Raw genomic sequence first — 22,044 nt, forward strand, 5'->3', positions numbered from 1 at the left:
TGAGTGAATGTGTGAGGGAAACTGAGAAATGGACGAGGCACTGCGCAGTTATCTAGCGAATTCCTGTAAAAAATTACAAAGATGCCGAGTTCCCCCTATGCTTTAAAACCACTGCAGGAACCTCACACATTCCAGAGGGAAAGCCTTTCTGACTTCCCTGGGTGGAGAGCCAGGCCGCAGAGCGGCGGGAAAGAGCCCGGAGCTCGCCCGCCCGCCCGCCGCCGCGGCGCGTGCGCGCGCCCGCCCCGCCCCGCCCCTCGTCGCGCGCGGCCCTCTCACTGCGCGCGACCCGGGCAGCCGCGAGCGGGGCTGGTGGCGCGCCGTCTCCGCGTCGCTCGGGGCTGGCGGCCGCGGCGCCGCGCGGGTGGGTGGGATCGTGGCGGAGCTCCCGGCGCCGGGGCAGGGGCGGGAGAGCGCCATGGCGGCGGCGGTGGCGGCGGCATCCGGTCCCCGCGCCGCGGCGAGGTGAGGCACCGCCTCTTCACGACTGAGGAGGCCACAGCTGCCCGCCTGCCTTCCACGCGGGCCGCGGCTCCGGCATGGCCGGGATCATTAAGAAGCAGATCCTGAAGCACCTGTCCCGGTGAGAGCGCCAGCGCCGTCCCCCAGCCGTCCCGGGGCCCTTCCTAACCCCCTTCGACCCTCCTCCGGTACGCCCTCCTTCGGGCCGGTCCCCTCCTTGGCCCGAGCCGGTACTCCGTGGCGGCCCTCGCCTCAACTCGAGCTGGACAGTCTCCGGCCCGCTCGGCCGGCCCCGACCGTTGTCACCACTCTGTTCTTCCCTCGCCCTGGGCCCTCCGGTGCAGGGTTCTTCTGCCCTTGCGGGGGTGCCCCGAGCTTTCCTCTCGACCCTCGCAGCCTCCTTAAGCCTCCCGACCCTCAAGGATCTCCTGGCCGGCTGCCCCCGGCTCAGTTCCCACTCAGTTCCCACACCGCCGAGCAGGTCACCCCGTCCTCGCTTGCACGCCCCCCCCGGCCCCCACTTAGTTTTCACTCCTTATTCCAGACAGGTGTTGGGGATGCCTTAATAGTTTTAGCCAGCCTTTGTATCGCAAGGGGAGAGCGATTCTAGCCTTGTACGCACTAGTGGTTTTCCGGAGGTAGGAGTAGGGGGTGGAGCCAGTCAACGGGGGACACGGGGGCCTTGCACTACTGTATCTTTCCTGGTCTTCTCATTGCCTGGATGAGTGGAAGGTGAGACACTTTTGCTGCCACTGTATCCCTTTTTCTGGCTGACACTTTGGCTTATTTACTGTTAATGATTTTAGACTTGAATTAGTAATTAGATTCAGATACATCTGTTGGTTAATCACCATGTTATAAAAGTAAAAGCAGATTGGAGGCTGGAGCTGGAAGGTGCCTTTAGACTCTTTACTTGGATTATCTTCCTAATAAATTCTTTCTCAGGTAGTATTAATCTAGGTTTTCCATGAGTTTGGTTGTTCTGTATAAAGATTTAAAAGTAGGACTAATGATTGTGAAATGGTATAGAAAATTTAACTAAAGGAAAACTATTAATTTGAATAAACATAGAATCAGAGAATTTTAGGATTTAAAGATGATCTCACCTAATATAGCATTGTGTTTAAGAGCCCAGGCTCTTGGGGCGCCTGGGTGGCTCAGTTGGTTAAGCAACTGCCTTCGGCTCGGGTCATGATCCCAGGGTCCTGGGATCGAGTCCCACATCGGGCTCCCTGCTCGGCAGGGAGTCTGCTTCGTCCTTTGACCCTATCCCCTCTCATGTGTTCTCTCTCTCTTATTCTCTCTCTCTCAAATAAATAAAATCTTAAAAAAAAAAAAAAATTAAAAAAAAAAAAAAAAAAAAGAGCCCAGGCTCTTTCTGGTTTTCTTTCTTCAACTGTAAAATGAGGATAGTAATAGTAATCTAACTCAAAGGGTTATTTTTTTTTTTTTTAAGATTTTATTTATTTATTTGAGAGACAGAGCATGAGTGGAGGGGAGGGCTAGAGGGAGAAGGAGAAGCAGACTCCCCACTGAGCAGGGAGCCCCACCCGGGACTATATCCCAGAATCCTGAGATCATAACCTGAGCCGAAGGCAGATGCTTTACCTACTGAGCCACCCAGGTGCCCCTCAAAGGGTTATTTTGAGGGTTACACGAATAATTATATGTAAAGACAGCACAGTGCCTAGCACATACTAAGTGTTCAATAAAATATGAGCTATAGTTATCTTTTGGGCCACGGCACAAATTGTGTGACAATTTGATATAAGCCATAGCCTTCTTCAGAAAAATCTGCATATGCAACCAGTCATTTTTATGTAAATTCTGGGGGAGAATTATGAACCCCAAAAGCACATGCCTGAATCCTGCAAGGCCTCTTGAAACTAAGTGAATAACCCCTGACTGTTCCACTCTCTTATTTTATGTCTGAGGAAACTAAAGCCTAGAGAGGATAAACAACTTGCCCAAGTTGCAATGGAAGGTAGGGTAGTGGAATAGAACCCAGCTTGCTTGCTTGCTTACTTGCTTGCTTTTTTAAAGATTTTATTATTTTTAAGTAATCTCTGTACCCAACCCAGGGATCAAACTCACAGCCCTGAAATCAAGAGTTACTTGTTCCACTGACTGAACCAATCAGGCACCCCTAGAACCCAGCTTTCTAATTCTGATGTTTTCCCTTTAGTGCACACATATTCTGTGCACTCTCTATGAGGATAGAGTTTTTAAAGAAAAATTTTCATAATATATGCTGACATATTCAGTGGATCCTTAGTGAACAGAGTATCTCTTTTAGATGGAGTAGGAATAGGTATGACAGACATTGGGAGAAATTTCTGATTTCTTCAGTGTTGTGTGGTTGACTGAGGAGGAAGAGGAAGAGAAGTTTATTTGGGGCTGCAAAATCAGGGTTCCAGGAAAAGGTCGTAGGACATGGATCTGGTTGAGGGACAAGTCAGACTTGGGCCTTTCTATTTGTTTATCCTGGAAAAATGGCCCAGTCATGTATGACATTTGTATCTCTGTATGGTCTCTGATACCTACAGAAGCTGGCCTGCCTGGAGGGGAATTACAGCTTCTGTGGCTTGCCAAATCTCATGGGGAAAGAGAGGATAAGGTATACTGAGTTACTATGTTAAATAAACATTTGTAGGTGTTTAATAATTATTTGTTGATGATGACAGTGCCACTTGACCTGGAGGAGAGTATCTTAACAGCAGGAAGGATATCCCAGTGACTCTCATCTTTAATTTTGGTCATGAAGTTTCGGATATTAATACTATTTTGTTAGAATGCATCTTCTTTATTCGTATTTTGGTAAACAAGATTTGAGGGAGGTGGTCTTCAAGATATTTTCGTTAAGTGCCTGCCCTAGGCCAGGCCCTGATCTGGGCACTGGGGATTCAGCAGGGAAGAAATGTAAACATCTTCTAAGGGCTTTAACCTATGGTTTGGATGATTGCTGTGTAGTACAAATAGCTTCAATGCACAGTAGTCATTTAAATAGACCCAAGAGAAGACCTTTACTTAGAAACAAAAGTAATGATTTAAAAAATATCCAAAATTGATTTTTTACTACATTAGATTATTCTTGTTGTAGCTCACCTTAGTTAATGACCTTTCGTAAAAAGAAATATGATTGATCACCAAGTAAGTCAAGGGACTATGGCTCAGGGAAAGAGCATGGTCGAGCCAGAGAAGTCTGATTCGCCTTCCAGCTCTGTCACGTAATGAACAGGTCAGCCTTTCTGAGCCTTAGTTTTGTTATCTGTAAAAGGTGAGAATAAGGAAGAATACCATGTACCTAGCAGAATTTTTTGAGGATTGGGGATAAAGTATTTATTATAATGCCTAGCGTGGAAGTAGGTAGCTATGGAAGTAGGTAGCTATGTAAAGAGTAACTATTATACATGAGCAGAGAAGTTAGGGATGCTACCCTGGTATGGATGACAGTAACCCACCTGACTGGCTCTTTTATTTTATTTATTTATTTTTTAAAAAAGATTTTATCCATTTATTTGACAGAGAGAGCACAAACAGGGGGAGCGGCAGGCAGAGGGAGAGGGAGAAGCAGGCTCCCCGAGGAGCAGGGAGCCCCACACAGGGCTCGATCCCAGGACCCCAGGATCATGACCTGAGCTGAAGGCAGACGCCCAACCGACTGAGCCACCCAAGCGCCCCCTGATTGGCTCTTTTAGAAACCTACCAGAAGTCTTGGGACACCTGGGTGGTTCAGTTGGTTAAGCATCTGCCGTCAGCTCGGGTCATGATCCCACAGTCCTGGGATCGAGGCCCACATCGGGCTCCTTGTCCGTGGGGAGTCTGCTTCTCCCTCTCCCTCTGCCTGCCGCTCCCTCTGCTTGTACTCTCTCTCTCTGTCAAATAAATAAATAAATAAAATCTTAAAAAAAAAAAAAAAGAAACCTACCAGAAGTCTTGATTATTTACTCTAAATAGCTGCAGGAAATGTGATTCTGAGTGACAGAGACACAGCTGATAGACATGATAGATACTTCAAAAATATAAGTATTAGGTAAAATGCAGAAGCATACAAGATTTCATAGTCCTCTTGGAGAATAAGAGAGCCTACTGTGAGCTCAGCCCTCTTAGTTCCTGATCAGTGGTCTCCCCTCATTATTACTCATCCTCCTGAAGAGATCATCGTGGCCAGCGCCCAGGGGACAGTGGGGAGCTGTGGGCTCAGAGTGGCCCACCGCTGGCCCAGGGTTTGTATAGGTAAAGGTCTGTCTCAACTTCCAGGTCATGCCTCTTTGTACTAGACTTTATTTATTATCACCTTCATTTCCTAAATAATTATTTTGTTCATTTTCCAGTAATGGTCAAATCATATATGCCTTTGTTTCCTTTCTGCATTTTTTGTGTTGCTTTAGAATAAAGCATTTTTTTAACTTAGCAAATACTTAATAATAATAACCAACTGTATGAATAAGCACTTTAAAGTCTTATAATGATGTAATTCTCAGACTATCCTTATGAGGTAGTTATTAGGCCTACTTTATAGTTGAAGAAATGACACACAGAGAGGTTAAGCAACTTGCACAAAATCATAACTAGTAAGTGATGGAACTGGGATTCAAAGGTAGGCACTCCGATTCTCTTTACTACTCTGCTGCTGTACACTTCTCATCTACTGAATATTTCAGATTGAATATACTCTTGTCACCAGCATCCATGTGAAGAAACAGTATTGCTAACACCTACGAAGCCCTCTTGTGTCTTCTTCTATCATTGTCTTTATCAAGGGGTAACTACTGTCCTGATTTCTAACAACACAGATTAGTTTTGTCTGTTTTTGTTCTTTATATAAGTGGAATCATATTGTATGTATGCTTCTATGTCTGGCTTCTTTAGCTCAACATTTTTGTGAGATTAAACCCTGTTGTTGCATCAAGTTGTAGATTCTGCATTTTCATTGATGTATGGTATTCTGTTATGTGAATATACCTCAGTATATTTATATATTTTACTATTGATGGACATTTGGTTAGTTTCCCAGTGTAGGTTTATGATGAATAGTGCTGCTAGGAACATTCTAGTATATGTCCTCTGGTGAACAAATGTACACATATCTGTTGGGGATATACATAGGAGAGGAATTTCTGGGTTGTAGGATATGAACATGTTAAATTGTAATAGATATTATTAAACAGTTTGCCAAAGAGTCTATACCAATTTGCACTTCCACTGGAAGTGTTTGAGAGTTCTGGTTGTTCTACATCCTTGTCAACACTTGGTATTTTCATCTCTTTCATTTTAGCCATTCTGGCGGATGTGTTTTGAAAATTTTTTTACTTCATCTGTGGTAAGCCAGATGGCCACTTTATTTTTGCGTCTGTTTAGTTTTTAAATTCTGGTAAATTTTAGTCACAAGCAAATGTCAGAACATTGAAAACACAAGATCTTTTTGGAGCAATGTTCAAATTAGGCAGGTTCAATAAAAATAATTAGGGTACTTTATAACTACTATCCCATAGCGTATCTTTTTTCCTTTTTTTAAAAAAGATTTACTGATTTATTTCAGAGAGAGAGAAAGAGAGAGATTGTGCATGGGGGAGGGGGAAATAGCAGAGGAGGGGAGAAACTCAAGCCAACTCAACCCTGAGCACAGAGCTGGATGCGGGGCTTGATCTCACAACCCATGATATATCATGCCCTGAGCTGAAACCAAGAATTGGGCGCTTAACCGACTGTGCCACACATGTGCCCCTAACCCATAACATTTCTTCTTCTTTTTTTTTTTTTTTAAAGATTATTTATTTATTTATTTAATTTGAGAGACATAGTGAGAGAGGGAACACAAACAGGGGGAGTGGGAGAGGGAGAAGCAGGCTTCCCACGGAACAGGAAGCCTGATGCAGGGCTTGATCCCAGAACCCTGGGATCATGACCTGAGTCGAAGGCAGACGCTTAACCGACTGAGCCACTCAGGCTCCCCAGCCCATAACATTTCTTACTTGGAATGGATCTGAGGCTTAGCTCCCTGTCAGAATAGCAGTCATGTACATTAAGAGAAAGGGAATGCTGTTCTTCAGGCATTTGGGTTTTTGTTAAATATTTGGTCTTCAGAATACCTTGGATATTCGTTTCATCCTGTTCTGAAAGCTGGGCACCCCATTTGCATACCATTTCATCTTTACTAAAGGAACTAAAATTTGAATTTCATAGCCTTTGTATTACAATCTTTACAGCTTTCCAAGGTTTATTGTAAAACATCTTGTGTCTTAAAAAGTAGTATTTAAAAGCAGTAAGAATTTAAAGCAGTACTGTTGTACGTATCTGACACACAACAGCTTAATGTATGGTTCACAAATAATGAAATTACCTGCTTTGAAAAATTGATTGAGAGGCACATCAATGTAGCAGAAAGAACCAGGACTTTGGATTCCAAAAGGTGGCTGTGCATTTTGACTCTGCCGCTTATAAGCTGTGTGTTCTGCAAGTCTTTTAGCTTCTTGAAGCTTCAGTTTACTCATCTGTAAAATGCAGAACAGGGCGCCTGGGTGGCTCAGTTGGTTAAGCGACTGCCTTCGGCTCAGGTCATGATCCTGGAGTCCCGGGATCGAGTCCCGCATCGGGCTCCCCGCTCGGCAGGGAGCCTGCTTCTGCCTCTGACCCTCCCCCCTCTCATGTGCTCTCTCTCTCTCTCATTCTCTCTGTCTCAAGTAAATAAAAATAAAAAAAATCTTAAAAAAAAAAATAAAATATCTAAAAAAATAAAAAATAAAAATAAAATGCAGAACAATAATGCACAATGTGGTTTTGAGGATTAGAAATCACTTATAAAAGTGGTCCTTTTTTTTTTTTTTAAACATTTTATTTATTTATTTGACGGAGAGAGAACACAAGCAGGGGTAGCAGCAGGCAGGGGGAGAGGGAGAAGCAGGCTCCCTACTGAGTAAGGATCCCGATGCAGGGCTCAATCCCAGGACCCTGGGATCATGATCTGAGCCGAAGGCAGCTGACTGAGCTACCCAGACGCCCCTATAAAGTGGTCCTGAAAAGGTATTCAGTAAACAGTGACTATTATTATTTATCTAGTATTTGTTAAAGTTACTTGAGAGATTGCTGTTAGTTTCTGAAGATAATACTTTTCAGCATCTTTAAGGTTGTGCCTAAGGTATCTAAAGAATTTAGACCTTTGAATATTTAGAAGTTGCATTTAACATTGTAATACAGAGAGGTGGAGATGAATGTTCTTTGTATCAGTGCTTAAGGAGAGAAGGGAACAAGGGCTATTTCTGTTTATCATTTTTTACTATCAAGGCATACTACAGAGGAAACTTTGACCTCAGCATGGGTGAAATAACTGAAATATATACATGGGGTTGGCTCCTTAGTGGATGTACTTATAGCATAATCATATACTGTATTCTTAGCGTGAAAAAAAAATCAGTGGTCATTTAGTTACCCTCACCTAATATAGAACCTGGTTGAATAATAATCTGTAAGTATGGCTTTAATCATTGAAAGAAAAAAAACCATTATTTTTTTAGGTTATTTATTTATTTGAGAGAGAGCAGAGCGAGTGAGAGAGAACATGAGTTGGGGGGAGGGGAGGGGGGAAGCAGGCTCCCCGCTGAGCAGGGAGCCCGACTTGGGGGATCCATCCCAGGACCTGGGATCATGACCTGAGCTGAAGGCAGATGCTTAACCGACTAAGGCACCCAGGTACCCCCCAAAATATTCTTTTCATCACAGCTCAATTATCTACACCCTCCATGATGGCAGGGACTGTGGTCCCTTGGCTGCTTTGAAAATCCGAGAGTTTGAGGGTGCTTTGAGTTGGTGCAGGAGAAGGTGTGTGGAATGGGAGCACATGGCTGGAATTCAGGGAACCTTAGACGGGAGTGGGAATAGTGGTGGGGGGAGCAGAAGGGCAAGGAAACCCATTTCACCCAGTATTGTTAAGGGACCTTTTGTTTTTGTGTGATGAGGCAAGTATTTGCTATTGATGCTGATTATAGATACTAAAGAATATTTTTCAGTATTTATAAGCAGTAGAATCAATCAGTATAGTAAAGGAAAATTTAAGTGTAAAGTAATACACATTAGAATTTAGGTAACGGTATGTTGTTTGTACCTTCTTGCCATAAAAATAAGGACTAGATATATTATAAAATATTTGTTGGATTGACATTTTTTTATTTGCCCACAGCAATGATCATTTTACATGTATACTTAGTCTTTATAGTGCATTGGTATGTGTAGCTTGGATGTCAGCCTATCATTTTAAAAATTAGAACATTGATGGTGAGAGATCAGTGTATTTAAGTCTTTGACTTAGGAAGTGGTATGTTCTCAAATTTTATTTCTAAGTTTGGGATTTGGAGTGTGTATTCCAGTAGAAATAGTGTATTAAATGTTGAGTAGGTTTCCAAGTTAGCCCACAAAACCCATAGTGGGTTAACTATATGTAATATAAGCTCAGTAGATGGAGTTCTGGGTCTTGGTTGTTGGGGAACCATTTGAAGGAGGAGTGGAGTTGGAGAAGAAGAAAAAACTTTTTTCTCTCCCATTTCTTGGAGTAAGGTCTTTTAGATCATTGAGATCATTGTATCTCAGCAAGGACTTTTTGTGGTTGTGATTAAGGGGTATGACCAGCATTTAGTCAGCGGGCTAGAGATGCTGATGTCATCCAGTTTGCAGAATAATCTCACATAAAGAAGCATTGTCCTTTGTCCTTTTTGAATTTTGAATATTTGTTAGATGTATAGGTTAATTACCCATTTAAGTTATATAAACCTAGAATCTAATTCTGTTGTAATAAACACAAAATATTGTAAGCTTTAAACTATATTGAATGTTCCAGACTGCACCTACCATGGGGGAAGATTGTTTTGAACTTTACCAAGTGTTTGTTATTATTTTAGAAAACGTTGTCACTCTTGGCAGTGCTACTCGTGGAATTGAGTTTGTTAGTGTTGAGAATCACTGACTTAGGCTAAATTCTAAAACAGCTGAAGTTTGCTCTTGATACACTCTTTTTTCCCTTGATGTTTTTCCCACCTCCTAAGGTCCTCCTCATGTACCGTTGCTCCAATTCTAGCCATAGCCCTTCACTACCATACCACCCTCCTAGGCCTGCATGCCCTGCTCCTCTCACTTTTGCACCAAAATTCCCAGTTCTTTAGGATATATGATTTCAGCTAAGTCGGGGCAGGGGGGATGTAGAGAACATTTTTGGAGAAGGAATGCTACTCTAATTAGACCAGTTCTAATTCAGGGTCAGTTCTTCTAAGTTACTCTTAATTTCATAGCTTTTGATTCCACAAATACTCTGGAAGTTCCCAGTTTGTTTTTGATTTTCCAAAACTGGTTTCTGTGGCAGTTGGGGTGGGGCAGGGGGCTGGGCAGCCATTTGTGGCATGTCTGAGTCTTTTGAAAGTTGGAGAGTTCCAATATATAGAAAATCCAGATAAGGATTGGCTAAGCTCATTCAAGCTGAGTGCCTCCAGCCCTCTGGTCTAGTGCTTTCTCAGGCAGAGCTGAAAACATGCATTTCCCATTTCTTTTTATTTTTTTAAAAGATTTTATTTATTTATTTGAGAGAAAGCACGCACAGGGGCAGAGGCAGAGGGAGAGAAAGAGGGAGAAGCAGACTCCCCGCTGAGCAGGGAGCCCGATGCAGGGCTCAATCCCAGGACCCTGGGATCTTGACCTGAGCTGAAGGCAGATGCTTAATTGACTGAGCCACCACCTGCATTTCCCATTTCTAAGAGAAATCTGTTTTTCTTTTCCTTTTTGTTTCCTTCTTTCTTTCTCTCTTTTTGAAATCTGTGTTTTTTTGTTTTGTTTTGTTTTGTTTTAACTTAGGTGAAAAAAGGGACTGCAGTTCAGGAATACATTTCATTTGAGAAAATGTCTTAACAGAGGCTGATGTGAAGTTAGAGGCCTGGCAGTGTATTGTAAGACATCGTTTTCCTGAACCTCAGCAGAGTCCTCACTGTCTCCCTTCCTTTCAGGTGAAGTTGGCCGTGGCTCCTTAGTCCCCTGAGCCACAGGAGAGGGTCCTCAGTCTCTTAGAGGAAGATTTGCTACAAGATAGTTAGATGGTCAGCTACAGGTGGTGTGTCAGCCATTCTCAGATAGGGAGTCTAGCCTTCCCCTCAGATAGCCCCTGGCTGCCTTTGAGAGCTCTGTTTCTGAGACCATTTATTCATTGATTCTATCAGGAAACTTTTACTGACCACCTGAATTGTATGCCAAGCACTAGCAACTTGAAAACAAATGAGACAAGATTCCCTTTCAGGGGCTCAGCTGCCTACAGCAATAAACAGACCTGTAAGCCCAGTAAGGCATTAAAAAGTGTCTGTGGAGCCTGAGGGGCACAGATAGTCGGGGGCAGAAAGGTGATGCTGGGCAGAGGGAGCTGCATTAGTAATGGTACTGAGTTGAGAAACAGAAGGGACTGCATATGGTTCTGTGTCACTGCAATGTAGGGTTTGAGGGTGCAACGTAGCTAGAGATGCTATTGGAAAGATAGAGAGAGGCTGGATCATAGACGCTTGTATACTATGCCCAGGTACCTAGATAGGGGTCAGCTTGTTTTCTGTTGCCATTGATCTGGGTCTGAGGCAGTTGAAACTCCAAACCTCTATACCTCTATTGATTTTGTTAAAAGTGAGAGAGATGGGGGAAAAAAAGTCAGGGAGATGGTATAGTGTAGTTAAGGCTACAAGTTTTTGAGCCATACTGCTTGATTTTGAATCCTAGCTTGCTATGATCCTGGGCAAGTTATTTAACCTTTCTATGCTTCAGTTCTCTCTTCTATAAAATGGAGATAATAGTTGTCCTTTATATCATGTGGTCATTGAGAGAAATAAATTAATTAAAAATGTATAACAGTGCTTATTAGGACAGTGTCTGGAATAAAGTAAGCAATCATTAAATGTTAGCTATTATTTTAAAAATAATTTTTTTTAAAGATTTTATTTATTTATTTGACAGAGACACAGTGAGAGAGGGAACACAAGCAGGGGGAGTGGGAGAGGGAGAAGCAGGCTTCCTGCCGAGCAGGGAACCTGATGCGGGGCTTGATCCCAGGACCCTGGGATCATGACCTGAGCTGAAGGCAGGCGCTTAACGACTGAGCCACCCAGGCGCCCCTAAAAATAATTTTTGTTCTCAGAGAAATGTCATCCTTCTTTTTCATTTTTCCTGATTTTTTTTTATTGTAAAAGCTTCTAGAAAGAGCTTTTAGAATATACTAACCTCTCTCTCCCTCCTTTTTAAAAACTTTGCACTTTTTATTGTCTCTAATGGGAAGGGTGTGCCTTCTCCCTCAGCTTCACAGATAAATTTTTTTCCATGTTTACATATGACACTCTTAAACCTGGTTTAACATGTCTGGTTCATCAGAGTATTATGGTTGGTTTACAATGTGTGAAAGAATATGGATGGATTGTTGGATATACCCTTTAGTTCATTCCATCTATTTGGCAATTATCATTTATTCGCTTTGTATTATTATCAGTAAACATCAATTGAGCATTCTTATCCTAGACTTTGTGCTAGACACAGATCTAAATGAAAACAGTTATAGCTCTTGAGGAGCACATAGTCCTCCTTGGAGTTAGAGACCTTCGTTTTTATTTTAAGCTCTTTTGTTTCCTCCGCAGCTACTTACATGGTTTGAACCTATTTACTTCAGTTAGTGAATGTGCTACTATCTTAGGTATTTGTTCATTGAATGATCTCTGCAGGGGAAACTGCTCAAAGTAGTACACATTAATTGAGCATTCTTGCTCAATTGCTAGGGCTTTTCTTTCACCACCAGATGTGAAACATGGCTCATTTTGAGCAGTCTCTGCCTTTTTTTTTTTTTTTTTAAGAAGGCTCCATGCCCAGCATGGAGCCCAATGTGGGGCTTGAATTCACGACCCTGAGATAAGACCTGAGCCAAAATCAAGAGTCGGATGCTTAACCAACTGAGCCACCCAGGTGCCCTAGAACAGTCTCTGCCTCTTAAAATAAGCATACGTTAGCATACGTTAGGGCCAGTTCTGCTCAAAATTTAAGGACAGCCTCATGTATGAAATCTTTTATTCTCAGTTTCCTTCTTGAGCAGTTTTCAAAGCTCAGATAATTTATATGCCATACTTCTTCTTTTTTTTTAAGATTTTATTTATTTATTTGACAGAGAGAGACACGGTTAGAGAGGGAACACAAGCAGGGGGTAGTGAGAGAGGGAGAAGCAGGCCTCCCGCGGAGCAGGGAGCCCAGTGCGGGGCTCGATCCCAGGACCCTGGGATCATGACCTGAGCCAAAGACGCCCAACGACTGAGCCACCCAGGCGCCCCTGCCATACTTCTTTCTTTCTTTATTTTTAAAGATTTTATTTATTTATTTGACAGAGACCGAGATAGCGAGAGTAGGAACACAAGCAGCGGGAGTGGGAGAGGGAGAGCAGGCTTCCCGCCGAGCAGGGAACCCGATGTGGGACTCGATCCCAGGACCCTGGGATCATGACCTGAGCCGAAGGCAGACGCTTAACGACTGAGCCACCCAGGCGCCCTGCCATACTTCTTTAAATAATTGTTTGAGGCTATGCCATGAAGATATATCTGTTCACATTCAGTAGTGAATGACCAACAATGCCTGTTAGTAGAATAGGCCTCTTCTGAGCATTAGCAACTGCAGTTTCACTTTGGTTAATCCAAGAGCCTAGGTATAAGTCTTAAAATTAGAAATATAATACTCAGATTTCATTAATTCTGCTCTTGATGTAAGTTTGGGAATTGTCAAGACATGGAAGTACAAAGGAAATTAAAGGGAATATGTTAGGATGACAAGGAATGTTTCTAATAAAGTGAGACTTGCCAAGACTTGGGACATGAGGTGTAATATCTTCAAGGCTGATATAGGGAGAGAATTTGGCACCCTATCAATATGGGAACTGAATGGTTAAAAAATTGAGAGGGAAGAGGGCAGCTGTCTCTGAGTTACAGTTGATAAGGAGCCCCCACTATCTTACTCCTAATTCTAGGATGACCAGGAAAAGGGTATGTGGAAAAGATATTGGATAAGAAATTACAGCCATAATTCCAGGTGGTACTCAAATATGTTAACAGTCAATTAGATGAGGAGTCCATATGTAACATGCCTTACATGCCTAGACCCTTGCTAGTGGATCAGATTGCAAGTATTCAGTTCTAGAAGAAGACTGGTTTGGGGCACCTGGCTGGCCCAGTTGGTGTAGCATGTGACTCTTGATCTTGAGGTTGTGAGTTTAAGCCCCGTGTTGGCTATAGAGAGTACTTTGAAAAAGTAAAATCTTAAAAAAAAAAAAGAAAAGACTGGTTCAAACCAGACAGGTATTGGGGCTTGAACTAAACAGGCTAGGTTTTAGCAAGGCTCCAGGCTTAAGGAAGGGAATTAGAATGTTCATCAGGGCTACTGTTGAACATTAAGGAAAGAAACATAATCTCCAGAATATCAACTGGCCTAGTATTGGGATGGGAAGGTAGGGTAAGTGGGAGTGCTTCAAGTCATCGACTACACAACTACCATGGGCGTGGGGAAATACGCATAATTGGTTACAATTGTAGAGAGTGTGAATCAGTATCATGTTTATAGAGGGAAATTTGGCAATATCTGTCAAAATGTAAAAATGTACAATTCCACTTTTATGAAATCATCCTACAGAAGGAATCAAACAAGTAAGAAAAACCTATAAGGCTTTTAATGAAATTAATGTAAAAGAGCAATCAGTTGGGACTTATTAAATAAATTATAATTCTGCATACAGAGGTGTTGCTTATAGATAACTCCCCAATTATTAAAAAGTACTTAAAAATTTGACAGTGTAAAATGCCCAAGATATATTGTTCATTGAAAATAAAAGCAAGTTTTAGAAAAGTATATATAAAATAATTTTTTCTTTTATACCTTTTTTTCCCTTTATTCCTTAGTTTCAATTTTTTTTGAGATTATTTATTTGAGACGGAGAGAGAGAGAGAGAGAATGAGCAAGTGAGAGAACAAGAGCAGGGGAAGGGAGAAGCAGACTCCCCACTGAGCAGGGAGCTTGATGCCTGGCTCGATCCCAGGACCCTGGGATCATGACCTGAGCTGAAGGCAGACGCTTAACCAACTGAGCCACCCAGGTGCCCCTGTTTCAATTTTTTTATGATAAGCACTTCACTAGCAGACTAAGAGGATGATTTATCTATTACCACCTATCATGGTATTTTTGGTAACTCATCATGGTTGCCTCTTGGGGAAGATAAAATACCAATGAGATCTAGTAGAAAAGGGTTCTACTTCTAATAATACAGGAGTATCTTATATTGATCTAGCCCTTTCTGAGATAACAGTTATGAACTCTGGACAGTATGTAAAAAAATATAACTACTTGAAGACATTGGAAAGTGACAATGAGGCAGAAATTGATAGGAAACTTGAAAGATGGGAACTGTACCAGGCATGATTCTCATGTATACAATTCTTTTGCCCCAGTTTGCATGGTGGGTGGTGGCTAGAACTCAAACAAAAGTCTACAGTTTTACTAGCTTGGGGAGTCGGATGGAGTTCAGGACTATAAGAGGGACTGGAGAATGAGGGGAGAAATCTCAGAAGGGAGGGAGCAACAGAAGAGGGAGCCCTGAAATCTGCTTTTAAATTGTCCAAATCCTTGACAGGCATGGGGAAAGACTTCATGGAGCCTAGAAAAGGCAGTAGTTGGAAAGCTGAATGAATTGAGCTGAGGTTTAGCTGCTGCCTCTTGTGGGGGAGACAGAGTTTGGAGTATGAATCTAGCCAAGTTAATTTACCAGTAGAATAAAATTCACTCTTCAGAGGAAGATTGACAGAATTTAGAATCTCAGTAATGTTCAGTATACAATAACAAATAACTAGATGTGCAGTGAAGGAAAATGTGACTCGTTGAGAATAGCAGTCAATAGAAATTGACCCCAAGATGACTCAGATGTTGGGATTATCAGACAAGGACATTAAACTTGGTAATAATAAGTGAACAGATGGAGAATCTCAGCAGAGAAGTGGGAACTATAAAAAGAACCAAATGTAAAATCTAGAACTTAAAAGTGTAATACCTGAAATGAAAAATTTATTAGATGTGCTTAACAGCAGATTGGAGATGGCTAAAGAAAGGGTTGGTGAACTTGAAAATAGAGTGCAGGAATTATTCACTCTGAAGAAAAAAGAAAAAAGATTAAAAAACAAAAAAAGAGCTTCAGTTACTGTGGGACAATATTAATATATGTGTAATTGGAGTCCTAGAAGTAAAGGAGACAGAAGACATCTGGCAGATTGTATTTTCCAAAGATAGCTGCAGCAGTATCTACCATCCTACATGTTCTCTTGGCCAATAGAATCGAGGTGGAAGTGACATTCAAGCTACGCAGAGCTCTAGTTAACAGTCCTGGCTCAGCCTGGCCTTTGAGACATTTCAGCTTAGGAATCAACCATGTGAAGTGAAGAAGCCACTAGGTGATACCAGCTCCCAGCTATTTTGGTGTCCCAGATGAAACCCCAGAATTCATGAATCAGAGTCAATCTATCCCAGTTGTCCCTTGAATGAATTTCTAATGCACAAAATCTGTGAACTTAATAAAATGCTTACTGTTTTATGGCACTAGGTTTGGAGTGATTCGTTATGCTGTAGTAGATAACTAAAACAGGACAAAAATATTTGAAGAAATAATGGCTGACAACTAAACAATAAAAAGACAACCCAATTTAAAAATGAACCAAAGATCTGAATAGATCTTTCTCTCTCTCTCTCTCCCTCCCTTTCTCTCTCTCTCTCTTTCTTTCTTTCAAAAGATTCTATTTATTTGACAGAGAGAGAGTGTGAGAGCACAAGCAGGGGGAGTGGCAGAGGGAAAAGAAGCTCAGTGGGGGGCCCGATGCACGGCTCAATCCCAGGACCCTGGATTCATGACCTGAGCCAAAGGCAGATGCTTAATGGACTGAGCCACCCAGGTGCCCCAGACATTTCTTTAAAGAAGATGCATAAATGGCCACAAACATATGAAAAGGTACTCAACGTTATCAGCCATCAAGGAAATGCAGATCAAATAGAATGGCTATAAGGATGACTGTAATAAAAAAAGACAGATAATAACAGTGTTGGTGAAGATACGGAGAAATAATAACAAATGTTGGTGAGGATGTGGAGCAATTGGAACTCTAAAACACAGCTGGTAGGGCTGTAACATGGTGTAGCCACTAAGGAAAACAGCTGGGCAGTTCCTGAAAAAGTAAAGAGTTACCATTTTACCAGCAGTTCCATTCCTACATGTATACCCAACAGAAATAAAGCATATGTCCACACAAAAACTTGTACTTGCATGTTCATAGTAGCATTATTCATAATATCCGCAAACTGGACACAACCCAAATGTTCATCAGTTGATGAATGGGTAAAATGTGGACTATCCATATAATGGAGTATTTTTTACCATAAAAAGGAAAGAAGTGCTGATTCCTGTTATAACATGGATGAACCTTGAAAATATGCTAAGGGAAAGAAGCTATTTACAAGAGACCATATGTTATATAATTCTGTTTATATTAAATGTCCAGGATAGGCAAATCTATAGAGACAGAAAATAGAATAATGGTTACCAGGTTAGGGGAAGTAGGGAAAATGGGGATAATAGCTGAAGGGTACAGGTTTTTTTGGAAGAGGGTAATGAAAACATTGTAAAATTGATTAAGCTTATGGTTGCAAAACTCTGTGAGTATACTAAAAACCACTGAATTGCACATTTTAAACATTGCATGGAGCACTGGGTGTTATATGCAAACAATGAATCATGGAACACTACATCAAAAACTAATGATGTACTGTATGGTGACTAACATAACATAATAAAAAAATGAATGTGTATATGGTATATGAATTAATTTCAATAGAGCTGTTCTTGAAATAATGGCTAAAAGTTCCAACAGAACTTTTAAACAGATTTATAGAATCCGAGAAGCTCAGTCAACCTTAAGCAAAATAGATACAAAGACTACTCCAGGCACATCACAGTCATATTGCTGAAAACTAAGGAGAAAGAGAAGAACTTGAGAGCAGCCAGAGAAAAGTGACTCATCACACAAAGGAGAACAATGATCTAAATTAATGGCTCGCTTCTCATCAATAACAACAGAGGCAAGAAGATAATGGGATGATACATTTAAAATGCTGAAAGAGGGCGCCTGGGTGGCTCAGTTGGTTAAGTGACTGCCTTCGGCTCAGGTCATGATCCTGGAGTCCCTGGATCGAGTCCCGCATCGGGCTCCCTGCACAGCAGGGAGTCTGCTTCTCCCTCTGACCCTCCCCCCTCTCATGTGCTCTCTCTCTCAAATAAATAAATAAGATCTTAAAAAAAAAAAAATTAAAATGCTGAAAGAAGCTCTCAACCTAGAATTCCATGTCCAGCTTAAATATTTTTTAAAAATAGGAAGTAAAATAAAGGCATTTTTAGACAAATGAAAACTGAGAGAATCCTAGTAGTACTACAAGAGATAATGAAAAAAGTTCTTCAGATTGGAGAGGAATGATACCACATGGAAATTTGGATCTATAGGAAAGAGTGAAGAACACTGGAAATGTAGGTGTAAAAGACTATATATTTTTTATTCTCAATTTCTTTAAAAGACAAGACTTAATTGTAGGTCTATGACATATGTACAGTAGTCCCCCTTATCCACAGTTTTGCTTTCTATGATTTCGGTTACCTGTGGTCAACCGCAGTCCAGAAGCAGATTATCCTCCTGACATATCATCAGAAAGTCAGTAGTAGCCTGACACTGTGTCATAGTACCTACGTCAGTCATCTCACTTCAACTCATCACATAGGCATTTTATCATTTTACATCATTATAAGAAGGGTGAGTACAGTACAATAAGATATTTTGAGAGAGACCACATTCACATAACTTTTATTACAGTATATAGTTATAATTGTTCTATTTTATTATTGTTAATCTCTTACTGTGCCTAATTTATAAATTAAACTTTGTCATAGTTATGTATTAATAGAAAAAAAACCCCAGTATATATAGGATTCAGTACTATCTGCAATTTCAGGCATCCACTGGGGGTTTTAGGATGTAGCCCTTGTGGATAAAGGGGGACTACTGTAGATATAATAAATATGACAAGTATAGTCCAAAAGGTGAAGGGCAGTAAATGAACTATTTTGCAAAGATTCTTAAATTCTTATGTGAACTACAATATTTGCTCTAAGTAGATTGTGTTAAGTTTACATATTGTATCCCTAGAGCAGTCTCTCTCTTTCTGTCTCTCTCACACACACATAAAGAGATACAGCTAAAAAACCCATAAAATAATTACAATGAAATACTAAAAATAAATAGATTAACCTAAAAAGAAGGCAGGAAAGGAGGAATAGAGGAAAAAACCAGATGGAACAAATAGAATGGTAAACCAAAATCTAACCAGTATCTTGATTTTGGCTCAGGTCATGGTCTCGAGGGTCATGAGTTCAAGCCCCACATTGGGCTCTGCACTCAGTGGGGAGTCTGCTTGAGATTTTCTCTCTTCCTCTCCCTCTACTCCTTCCCTCCTCCCCCCGCCCATGTGTGCACGTGTGTACTCTTTCTCTCTCAAATAAAATCTTAAAAAAGAAGAGTTAAAAAAAAATACACATGAGGGGCTCCTGGGTGGCTCAGTCGTTAAGCGTCTGCCTTCGGCTCAGGTCATGATCCCAGGGTCCTGGGATTGAGTCCCGCATCAGGCTCCCTGCTCCACTGGAAGCCTGCTTCTCCCTCTCCCACTCCCCCTGCTTGTGTTCCTGCTCTTGCTCTCTCTCTCTCTCTCTCAAATAAATAAAATCTTAAAAAAAAATACACATGAAACAAAACAAAACAATTAAAAGCTTGTGGGCTCTCTCTCTCAAATGAATAAATAAAATCTTTAAAAAAAAAGCATAAAAGGGCAAATCCACAATTATAGTTGGGTGTTTTTAATACTCTTCCCTCAGTAGTTGATAGAACAACTTGAGAAATACCAATAAAAATATAGAAGATCTGGGAAGCCTGGGTGGCTCAGTGACTTAAGCATCTGCGTTCGGCTCAGGTTGTTATCCCAGAGTCCTAGGATCGAGCCCGTGTGGGGCTCTCTGCTCAGTGGGGAGCCTGCTTCTCCCTCTACCCCTGCCTCTCTCCCCTGCTTGTGCACTCTGTCTCACTCTCTCAAATAAACAAATAATATCAAATAAATAAAATCTTTAAGACAAAAAATTTAGAAGATCTGAGTAACATTTTGCATTGCCTTGCCTAATTGACACTAATAGAACACTGTACATAACAACTGAAGAATATATGTTCTTTTCAAGTGCACAGGGAATGCTCACCAAAATAGACCATACATTAAATATGTCTCAACAAATTTCATAATATTGGGAAGTTACATAGTATATTCCCTGACTATAGTATGGAATTAAATTAAAAATCAATACCAATAAGGGTGCCTGGGTGGCTCAGTCGGTTGGGCGACTGCCTTCGCTTGGGTCATGATCCCAGAGTCCTGGGATCGAGTCCCACATCGGGCTGCTGGTTCAGCGGGGAGCATGCTTCTCCCTCTGACCCTCTCCCCTCTCATGCTGTTTCTCTCTCTCTCTCTCTCTCTCTCAAATAAGTAAGTAAATAAATAAATAAAATCTTAAAAAAAAATCAGTACCAATAAGATAACTAGAAAGGCCCTGCAAATTTGGTATATTTAAAATACATTTCTAGGGGCACCTGGGTGGCTCAGTCGTTAAGCGTCTGCCTTCGGCTCGGGTCATGATCCCAGAGTCCTGGGATCGAGCCCCGCATCGGGCTCACTGCTCAGCGGGAAGCCTGCTTCTCCCTCTCCCACTCCCCCTGCTTGTGTTCCCTCTCTCGATGTGTCTCTCTCTGTCAAATAAAATCTTTAAAAAAAATACATTTCCAAATAACTCATGGTCAAAGAAAACATAAAAGAAGTTAGGAAATATTTCTAGCTAGTTGGCAATGAAAATTCAACATATCAAAACTTGTGGGATATAGCTAATAAAGTGAGTATTGGGAAATACGTAGCTTTAAACATTTATATTAGGGAAAAGTTTAAAAATCTGTGACTGAGGGCGCCTGGGTGGCTCAGTTGGTTAAGCGACTGCCTTCGGCTCAGGTTATGATCCTGGAGTCCCAGGATCGAGTCCCCATCGGGCTCCCTGCTCGGCGGGGAGTCTGCTTCTCCCTCTCCCACTCCCCGTTTGTGTTCCCTCTCTCGCTGTGTCTTTCTCTGTCAAATAAATAAATAAAATCTTAAAAAAAAAAAAAATCTGTGACTGAAGTTTCCAACTTAAGATGCTAGAAAAAGATGAGCAAAATAAGCCAAGTAAGTAGAATAAAGGAAAAACAGAGTAGAAATCACTGAAATTGAAAATAGGACAAAAATAGAGAAAATTAATACAAAAGTTTTTTTTTAAATATCAAAATTAACCTTTAGTGAAACTGATCAAGAAAAAAATCATAAATACTACCAGGAATGAAAGAGGGGATATAGATAGATCTTACAGATGTTAAAAGGTACTAAGGGATATTATGAATATCTTTTGTCAAAAAATTCAACCTAGATGAAATGCATATAATTATTTGAAAAACATAACTTACCAGAACTGACCATGAAATAGAATATCTGAGTAGCCTTATGTCTATTAAGGAAATTACATTTGTTATCAGAACCTTTTTTAATAAAGAATACTCCAGGTGCAGATAGCTTTATTGATGACTTTTTTTTTTTTTAAAGACTTTATTTATTTGACAGAGAGAGACAGCACAAAGCAGGGGGAGTGGCAGGCAGAGAGAGAGGGAGAAGCAGGCTCCCCACAGGGCAGGGAGCCTGATGTGGGGCTCAATCCCAGGACCCTGGGATCAAGACCTGAGCTGAAGGCAGTCACTTAACCGACTGAGCCACCCAAGGTGCCCCTCATGACTTCTTTTGAACATTTAAGTAAGAAATAATACTCATTTAACACCAATTCTTTAGGGAAATAGAGAAGGGAAACACTTCCCATCTTGTTTAACATGGTAACAGAAGCCTGACAGAGATGTTGCAGACAACATGAATATCTATATAGAAATCTTATGGCTTCTTTAAAAAAAGTTACTAGAACTGATAAATTAGCTTAGCAAGGTTGCAATGTACAAGATCAATATATAAATATCCATTTTCATAAAGATTGGAAATGAAGAAGTAAAACTGTCTCTATTCACAGATATAATTGTTTACATAGAAGATCCTAAGGAACCTACAAAAGAACCACTAGAGCTAATAACTGAATTTAGTAAGGTTGTAGGATACAAAGTCAATATAGGGGCACCTGGCTGGCTCAGTTGATGGAGTGTGCAACTCTTGATCTCGGGGTTGTAAGTTTGAGCCCCATGTCGGGTGTAGAGATTACTCAAAATCTTAAAAAAAGGTCAGTATAAAAATATCACTTTTATTTTTATCTTCTAGCAACAAACAACTAGAAAAAAATTTTAGTTTCCTTTACAATAGTAAATATTCCTTTACTGTACATATATATATGAAGAAAAGGTGTATACTGAAAACTAT

The 22,044-nt window shown here is 41.0% G+C and overlaps 1 protein-coding gene across 2 annotated transcripts in view; it reads left to right on the forward strand.

Moving 5' to 3' along the window:
* The first annotated feature begins 367 nt into the window (after positions 1 to 367).
* The window catches only part of UHRF1BP1 (UHRF1 binding protein 1), a 68,448-nt gene continuing 46,771 nt past the window's right edge, over positions 368 to 22,044 (forward strand). For both annotated transcript variants that reach the window (XM_034991648.1, XM_034991650.1), the window contains exon 1: positions 368 to 583. In XM_034991648.1, the coding sequence (XP_034847539.1) occupies positions 540 to 583 (44 nt within the window). In that variant the 5' untranslated portion in view covers positions 368 to 539. The remainder of the gene's footprint in view (positions 584 to 22,044) is intronic.

This window comes from Mirounga leonina, unplaced genomic scaffold (genome assembly GCF_011800145.1).
Source record: "Mirounga leonina isolate KUSES-001 unplaced genomic scaffold, KU_Mleo_1.0 Mir_53, whole genome shotgun sequence".
Taxonomy (NCBI): Eukaryota; Metazoa; Chordata; class Mammalia; order Carnivora; family Phocidae; genus Mirounga; species Mirounga leonina.